The 8,438-nt window shown below is 35.5% G+C and overlaps 2 protein-coding genes across 2 annotated transcripts; one reads left to right on the top strand and one right to left on the bottom strand.

The window, feature by feature from the left end:
- Positions 1-401: 401 nt before the first annotated feature.
- On the bottom strand, positions 402-2,136 carry LOC118735901 (tRNA-dihydrouridine(20a/20b) synthase [NAD(P)+]-like). The gene has a single exon (XM_036465923.1). The coding sequence runs from the start codon at positions 1,846-1,848 to the stop codon at positions 628-630; it is 1,221 nt and encodes a 406-aa protein (XP_036321816.1). The 5' UTR covers positions 1,849-2,136; the 3' UTR covers positions 402-627.
- Positions 2,137-2,225: 89 nt separating this feature from the next.
- On the top strand, positions 2,226-4,861 carry LOC118735900 (sorting nexin-17). Its single transcript, XM_036465922.1, has one exon. It carries the CDS (start codon positions 2,465-2,467, stop codon positions 4,073-4,075), a length of 1,611 nt encoding a protein of 536 aa, XP_036321815.1. The 5' UTR covers positions 2,226-2,464; the 3' UTR covers positions 4,076-4,861.
- Positions 4,862-8,438: the final 3,577 nt, after the last annotated feature.

Raw genomic sequence — 8,438 nt, 5'->3', positions numbered from 1 at the left:
TTGTTTTATGAAATTAAATATAAAAGGGGTATTCCGTTAAACTCGTTAAAGCCTCGTAACCAGTTTTAGTCCGAAGAGTTTTTGCTGGTAAATACTGGTAAATGTGTCAAACGATCAGCTGTAGCGTGTTTGGCAACCAAATTGTAAACAAAAGAATAGTGCACTCTGCTAATTCATGTTGAAAAGTATTAAATTACTTGTTTAAGTGGATTCTTATGAATTTCAAAGTATTTTTGGTTATTTATGAGCCGAGTGTGTTTACATACAAAATAAGCAGAAATTTACAACCAAAATTCGGGGGTTATGTTGAAGTTGACAGAAGTTACCATTTTTTACTAGAAAGTGATTCCGTACTTTTCAATGTTACTCTCTCGCTCTGAGCGATTTTTTTTTACAGTTTTACTAGTTTTAGTCCGAGGAATACGAGATTGCACATGGTGTTACAGATGGCAACTGGCAACTGAAAGCTGGCAACTGAGTTGCGTTGCCACCCATAACAGTTATAAACCGTTTGAACTTATTTACTTGCATTTTCGGTTTACATTTTTATGGAAACACGAATACCTCGAATGTTTATTTAAAATTTTAGATTTTTTTTTCTATATTCTATGTTCATTTTCAAGAATATCAATCTAATATTGAAAAAAAACTACCCTCTAAATCAAAATCATCTTGCTCGCTGGACTTGTTCTTCGATACATCCTCTTTGAATTCTTTAAAGAATTTTCCATCAGAGTTCTCATTCCATTTGGGCATCTTTTGAGTTAAGTCAACGCTAGAAGTCTCTTCAACTTGAGGATAAACGCATTTTGTATACTCGAGGGGACTAGTATGGGATTCCGCTTGTGGTTTTAAACCGTACCGTTCTTCAAAAAAATCAAACACTTGTCGCTTGTTGGTGAAGCTGTTGAATTCTAGGCGTAATTTTCGTTTCATATGGCTGCTCCACATAAATGTAAGATGATGATGAAAACATTGGAAATGTATGTTATCTCCTGCGCGCGTTGCAATATCCAACCATTGCTGCACACATTCTACAGGCGTATCTCTCTCTTTCAACTGTCCGTTAAAAAGTGTTGGGTTTGAGAGGAGTCCTCGCGCTGCCATTATACCATCAGCTTGCGTTTTTTCATGCAAATCCTTCGCCTCTTCCAAACTGCGAACGTTGCCATTAACCACCAGTGGAATCTGAATTGATTTCTTAACCTCAGCCATTGCGCTTATATTAAGGGGATCGGATATTTTCTGCCACATTGTTCGACCGTGTAGAGTTAAAAAAGTAGCTCCACATTTTTCAAGCTGCCGTGCTAATTCCACTGTAGATCTGATGGATTCTTCTGCAAAGCCATTGAGCAAGCGCAACTTTACCGATATGCTAAAGTGTTGTGGTAAAACACGTCTAGTTGTTTGTACAATATCTCGTACTAGTTCTGGGTGTCTTAAGAGTCCACACCCATAACCTTTTGACATCGCCCATGATTGTGGGCAGCCACAATTCAGGTCTACGCCATCCACATATGGAAAAATTAATTGAGCAGCTATGGAGAATTCATATGCATCACGTGCAGCAAACTGTGATATAACTGGAACGTCCTCCAAGCATGTTGTAAATTCATTATCACGGGCTTTTTGGCTATGAATGAATGAGTCTGCAATAACCATAGGGGTAAAGGCCAATTTAACACCATGTTGACGGAGTAACCGCCTGAACTCCAACTTGCTATAACGCACCATAGGGGCACTGACGCGCAAAAATCCATGAGGGGACTGCTTTTCCTCTTCAAATAAGCCTAAAATATTTTCATGGGGCCGATGCTCAAATAACAATTCGGGATTTATGGCTTTCATGATATTTATTATCGCGCTCGTATTTATCTATTCTAATTCGCGTTTGTTTACTTGCCCACATATGTTTTGGTTATGTTTTTTAATCCTGCCCCTAAACCACACAAAAGCATTGCGCAAACCAAATTTGTCCAAGCCAATATGTATAAAGTAAAATGAACAAACATCATTTTGCAGTAAAAGTCTTGGGAAATGTTCCGAATAGAATCTTTTAGTTCGACCCTGATACAAAAAAATTAAGGAAGCGTGCCACGTATATTTTAAGTTAAATAAATATGATTTTTTTATTTATTTAATTTCTTTCGAAAATTCGAACTAGGCCGGGATCGTACTAACTCGTCGGAAGTCAATATGCAGCCCTGTGCATATAACAACTCTGCATTAACGCACAAGGCAGCAATAAAGACCAAGAAAATAACAAAAGCCCAAATATCAATTAATTAAAAATTAATAAGAGTGAATGACTGTGACTAATATAAAGTTTAGCGTAATGTTAATTTTCTACGTAGTTTCACAAAATATTTCATTGGATCACTAACATTTAGATCAATTATTAGCACTGACGTGTGGGTAGTGATAAGAAAATAAAACTAGAAGTACCAGAATTTCGGGCGAAGAAATGCACTTCTCTATTCCCGACACTCAAGAATTATATGCAGAGCTAACTGGAACCACCTACACAGGCTACAATATCTACATTAATGGTAACTACCATTGCTGTTTGCGCTATAAGCAATTGCACGCTTTGCATGAACAGCTGCGTCGTCGATGTGCTGATCTCAACATACAATTGCCAGCTGCGTTCCCTCCGAAACGTTTACTTCCGCTAACTACTGGACAGTTGGAATCAAGACGTGCGTCTTTAGAACACTACCTACAATTATGCGGGCAAGATGCGATTATTTCCAAAATGGAACATTTTCAAAGTTATCTGCTAAATGCACAGCAAGAGACTACATTGGCCGAAGGTGTTCTTAGTAATGAATACAATGGAAGTGATTTAAAGCGTGTTTCTGTTGTACTAGAGGTATGGCTTTCAAACGACTTTACGCTGCAGGTAAATTGCCATATCGGTGATAATGCCAGCTCTGTATTGCGTACAGTGTGTGAATGTGTCCAACTGCCTACGCAATTCATGAGGCACTTTTGTCTATATTTAGTTTGTCGAAAAGACAGTGATACCACTCAAAACAAATCGGTGCTATTAAGACGTTTGATGGATTTTGAATCGCCATATTTGTCTCGATTACGTGCTCAAGAATATACTTCTTCATGTCAGGTAATGGTGCGCAAGAGCTATTGGAACCCCCTGTATGACCTCAGTTTATTACAAGAACCTGTGTCATTAAAATTGCTCTTCGAACAAACAGCTTCTGATATAGAAAATGGTTGGATTATAGCAGCACCTGATGTTTTACAGAAGCTTGCCAGTATGCGAGAGCACGGGCTGCAAAAAGAGTACATCCAAGCGGCACGGCAGTTACCCCTATATGGCTGCTTGCAATTTAGTGCGTCGCTCATCGATTACCCTGAACCACGAACTACTGCACTGATATCCATAGGCAATCGAGAATTAAGTATGCGTACTGCAACGGCAGGCAAAATCTATGAAACAAAATTTAGAGTGACGAGAATGCGATGCTGGCGTGTAACAGCCATGCATAACACTAATACCAGTGATCTACCAAATTCTAATAGCGCGGGAGATAATGCAAATACTTACTTGAAGTCACCAACAAATTTGCAACTCGCTTTTGAATATTTGATGTCGAAGCAAAATCTACGTTGGATTACTATTACCAGCTCACAAGCGATGCTTATGTCTGTATGTCTTCAATCAATGGTCGATGAATTGCTTAATTGCAAAGACTCTATCGATGGACTAAATACACGCATTCCAAAAGACACCCCATCCCAAGTGCTATCCTACGTTTCACGGAATGGGCGTGTTTCGCATACACCTTCAATGCTTACATCGTCCGTCTCTACACCATCCCTGTCCACTGAACTGATGTCGTCATCATCTGCAACAACGACAACTACCACTTCAAGCTCTTCTTCATCATCATCCCCAACGGCGCCAGTTAAATTTCTTTCACAACGTACTAAAACGAAATTCAATCCAAAATTATCTAATTCCAGTTCATATTCAGCGGTTTTCTTTCGTAATGGCGCTGAGGAGTCCGTGCACAACGAAGCGTTCGAAGGCATCGGCGACGATGATCTTTAGATATAGAAAAATTATTAAAACTAAGGGTGCACAAAATAATGCATTATCTACGCTGGTAGAATTATCTCTTTGGCACAACATGCAAATACATATGTTTGGTTGTAATACCAAAATGGATTCTCTATTTACCATTCGCAAGAAAAAGTCTCTACACTATCGATTAGGTTTATAATTTATTAATTGTAAAGAAGTAGAATGTGCATACAATTATTGTATTTAATAGAGAAAGTTAAAATTGTGTTTATTATTCTTGTCGAAAAATTGCCAAATTATTTAAGCTTAGACTGTTATAGTGAATTACAAAATTGATAAACGTTGATTATTTACTTTAGAGAAGTAACACTTTTTAGTAAGGGTTTGTTTGGATTTGATTTCCAGACTGCCAGGTACATAAGTATATATGAAATGAAAGTGCATTTGCACATGCATAAAAAGTATATGCATGTAAATGAATTTATCTAACCTTTTTTGTATACTAATGTTTTTTAAAAGCAATTTTTATGAATTTAACTTTTATATTATAGTTAAAAAATATTAATGTACAATACATATGTACATATGTATGTATGTATAATAAAAAGCATGCATATTTTTACCCATTGTATCCGTCAAAACTTTACGATTTGGGAAATTATTAAAGAGCAACAGCCAGCCACCCAGTTCTTTATGTTAAGTGGACCGTTTTGAAAAAGTTAAATACATATTAGAAATATGATTATATTTTGTATAAACTGGCTACTATTGGAATAAACATGTATTAACTCCATATTCGGGATTACCTTAAAACTTTTTATTAATTACATATGTCATGGCTTCTTGTGTGTATTCTAATAAGTTTTTAGAAAAATACCTTTGGCTCAATCGGCTGTTAAATCAGTCCCTCGTGGTCTATATTTTATTTATCTTTCAGTTGATGTATGTACATAATTTATACAGTACCGAACAAAAGTATTCGCACTTTGAACTTTCGCAATATAAACAAAGGTTTTTATTCTAAATTATTTTTGAGACTTTTTTATAAAAATATAGTTCATTCTACAGCAAGAAAAACATAAAAATAAAATGTCCAAACTTTGTGCATTTGTGCAAAATTCCGTAAAATTCAATAAAATTTTATGTTAATTTTCAACTTTCTATTGTTTTTTTTTTTTTAGTTCTAAGTATGTGGTTGCTAGCCCAATTAAATTTTAGTATAGCAAAGTCCAAATTTGAAGTGCTACTAATTGAAGTGCTATTTATTGAATTTTCTTGAATTTTGCACAAAGTCGGCCGCTGTGGCCGTGCGCGCTTTCACTCATCAGCACTTGAAGCCCTGGTCAAAGCAACATCGCAAAAAATATAGAAAAAAGGTTTTTTCTTAACAACGGTCGTCCCTCGGCAGGCAATGGCAAACCTCCGAGTGTATTTCTGCCATGAAAAACAGCTTCTCATAAAAATACAATCGCCGTTCGGAGTCGGCGTAAAACTGTAGGTCTCTCCACTTTGTGTGACTACATCAAGGCGCACGCCACAAGTCGGAGGAGAAGCTCGGCCAAACACTAACATATGTGTAAGCGCCAATCTATTATTATTATTGTTAGAGATACAATTTTTATGTTCTTTGGTGTAGAATGAACAATATTTTTATAAAAAATTATCGAAAATAGGTTAGAATAAAAAGTACTTTTGACCGGCACTGTATGCATTTTTATATTTTCAAACCAAAAACACTGAAAAACGTAAATTTTTCATAAAATAACCTTTTTGGAAAAAATGCATGATTAATGCTAAAGAAATTTATATTCTTTAGAAAGTAGTTATTACATTTATTTATTTATTTTTTATACTACATATTTTAATAGGATCTGCACATGTATCTTATTAAAGAGATTCATATTCCCTAATCCGTGCTTTCGTTTTCGAGAAATTTGGATTTAAAAAAAAATCTGAATTTGACTTTTAACCCTTGCAGAACGAGAATTGACCCTCAGGTCTATTTCACGCTGGTAATAAAAATTTTGTAACCGGTAAATAAAGTTCCTGTAAATTTGTAACTGATAGAATTTGTTACCATCTCACAATCTGGTAATGGGCTGTTTTTGTTTACCCGTAAAAGCACATTTAGCGCATTTTGCTTTAAATTCTACTCTAAATGCACATTTACAGGTCTATTCTGCGCTGGTAATAAAGTTTGTAACCGGTAAATAAAATTCCTGTCAATTTTTAAACCCTTTTCGCATTCTGTATACTCTTGTAACCGGTAAATTTTGTTACCATCTCATAAGCTGGTAACAAATTATTGCCCCGTGAAAATGCAATGCCAGGATTTGCACAATTCTTCATAGCTGAATTGCTGAATATTTTAACTGCATTACCAACGTACCTAGAATCGCGGTGACAAGAACTGGTAACATTTTTTGGTAATACAATTTTCCAGTTACAAAATCTTCGGTAACGTGCAGAATAGACCTGTTACAGGCCTATTCTGCTTGTAACCGAACTTTTTGTAACAAGCTAATTTTGTTACCAACAATTGTCACCACTTCTTGCAACCGCAATTCTATTTGCCTCGGTAACGTTTTAATTTATTCAGCCATTCAGCTATGCATGTTTGTCGAAATTCTGTTGTTGCATATTTTACGGGGCAACATTTTATTACTTGCTCATGAGATGGTTGTTGTTGTTGTTGTAACAGCATACAAACTCCCCAAAGACTTGTTGGGGAGTGTTGCTGGAGTGACAGTCCTTGGCCAGATATAAATCTGGGTCGTTCCGGTTACGTAGACCCGACTGTCGTGAGAACGCTCATGAGATGGTAATAAAAGCTACTGGTTACAAGAGTGTAGAGAATACGAAAAGGGTTTGAAAATTGCCAGTAACTTTATTTACCGGTAACAAAATTTTTGTTGCCAACACATAATAGGCCTGTAATCCATACAAAAATTCGTTACCTACAGGCCTATTCTGCTTGTTACCTAACATTTTGACACTGGAAAATTTTGTTACCAAATAATAACACCACTTCTTGTAACCGCAAATCTAAGTACCTTGGTAACAGTTTAATCTATTCAGCAATTCAGCTATGGAATTTTATCAAGAATGATAGAATACAAGATTGCGCATTCTTGTGGGTGATGACGTCTCGTTCGCAACGAATAGAGGAGATGGAGGAGACAAAAAAATACGCAGCCACCATTTGTAAACAAATCGTAGTTGTCTATTCATCTACTTTTTGAGCAGAAAATTGACGATCGAAGAAATATTTAATATTACGCCCAGAAATAGCCAAATAAAGAATAATAATGCAACACTAAGCTAGTAGAAATTAGTAATGCAAGTTCTTAGCAAATTGTTTCTGCATTTTTTATAGTTAAAAATGTTCATTAGCAAAAACTAGTAATAATTATTAGTAACTATTCGTACGAGAACAAACTTATCGCGGACAATTCTATGCTGACGTCACATGAACAGCTGATTCGGTTAAATTCGCCAAAATGCGCCACCTCTGTCTCCCTACATCGTGTTTTGTATAAACTCTTGTGTTGCATACTTCACGGGCCAATATTTTGTTACCTGTTTATGAGATGGTAACACAATTTACCATACGCAGAATGCGAAAAGGGTTTAAAAATTATCAGGAATACAGAATAGGCCTGCTAAATGCAACTCCATTTCCGCATTAAGAATTTAAATGCTAAAAGCAACCCTTTGTTTTTCAAAAATTTCTACGATTCGAACATGGTTCAATGGGAAAAAGTGGCCATGGTGGAATAATAACAAGGTGTTGTCAGTAGCGACGTGTTTGTTATGGTTTTGACAAGATCGGCATGCTTATTTTCAGTGCTGCCGATCTTAATTTTTATACTACTATTCGTTGGGAAATAGTATCTAAAATACTCCATTTTAGTAATTCGTTTTATCGCAATTTTTAAAGAACTTGGTGTTTTCAGAACAATATTAATATTTAAAATTGCTGGATTTGTATAATTTTTTGTACTCAAAAAGTAGAAAAATAAAAGATATCGTGGTTATCAATGGAGAAAAACTTTCACAAAAATAGTATGGAAAGGTGATTTTTTATATTAAATAACTTTTGCTGCATTGTCATAATATTGAGCCAAATGAACTACTGATACATTAGAATAGAGTGGTGGCATGGTTAAATTAGGAATTCGCTTATATTATCGATATTTATGTGTTTTAATCTATTTAGAATATCATTTACAGTCTAATAGGAAATTGTCTTATTTTACGGCTTTTACTTTTTTAAAGTTACAATATATGTCCAAACTGTGTGGAGCTGCCGATACAAACATATATTAAGGCTTATAAGCCTGTAATTATACATTTTTCTACATTTAATTTGAAGTAGTATGCACCAACG

This window comes from Rhagoletis pomonella, unplaced genomic scaffold (assembly GCF_013731165.1).
Source record: "Rhagoletis pomonella isolate Grant_MI unplaced genomic scaffold, Rhpom_1.0 Rhpom_scaffold_00003, whole genome shotgun sequence".
Lineage (NCBI taxonomy): Eukaryota > Metazoa > Arthropoda > Insecta > Diptera > Tephritidae > Rhagoletis > Rhagoletis pomonella.
This window is presented reverse-complemented; position numbering and strand designations above follow the sequence as displayed.

What these genes read in the sequence shown, in the direction of transcription:
- LOC118735901 (XM_036465923.1), bottom strand. Translation starts at nt 1,848, where the DNA reads ATGAAAGCCATAAATCCCGAATTGTTATTTGAGCATCGGCCCCATGAA.
- LOC118735900 (XM_036465922.1), top strand. Translation starts at nt 2,465, where the DNA reads ATGCACTTCTCTATTCCCGACACTCAAGAATTATATGCAGAGCTAACT.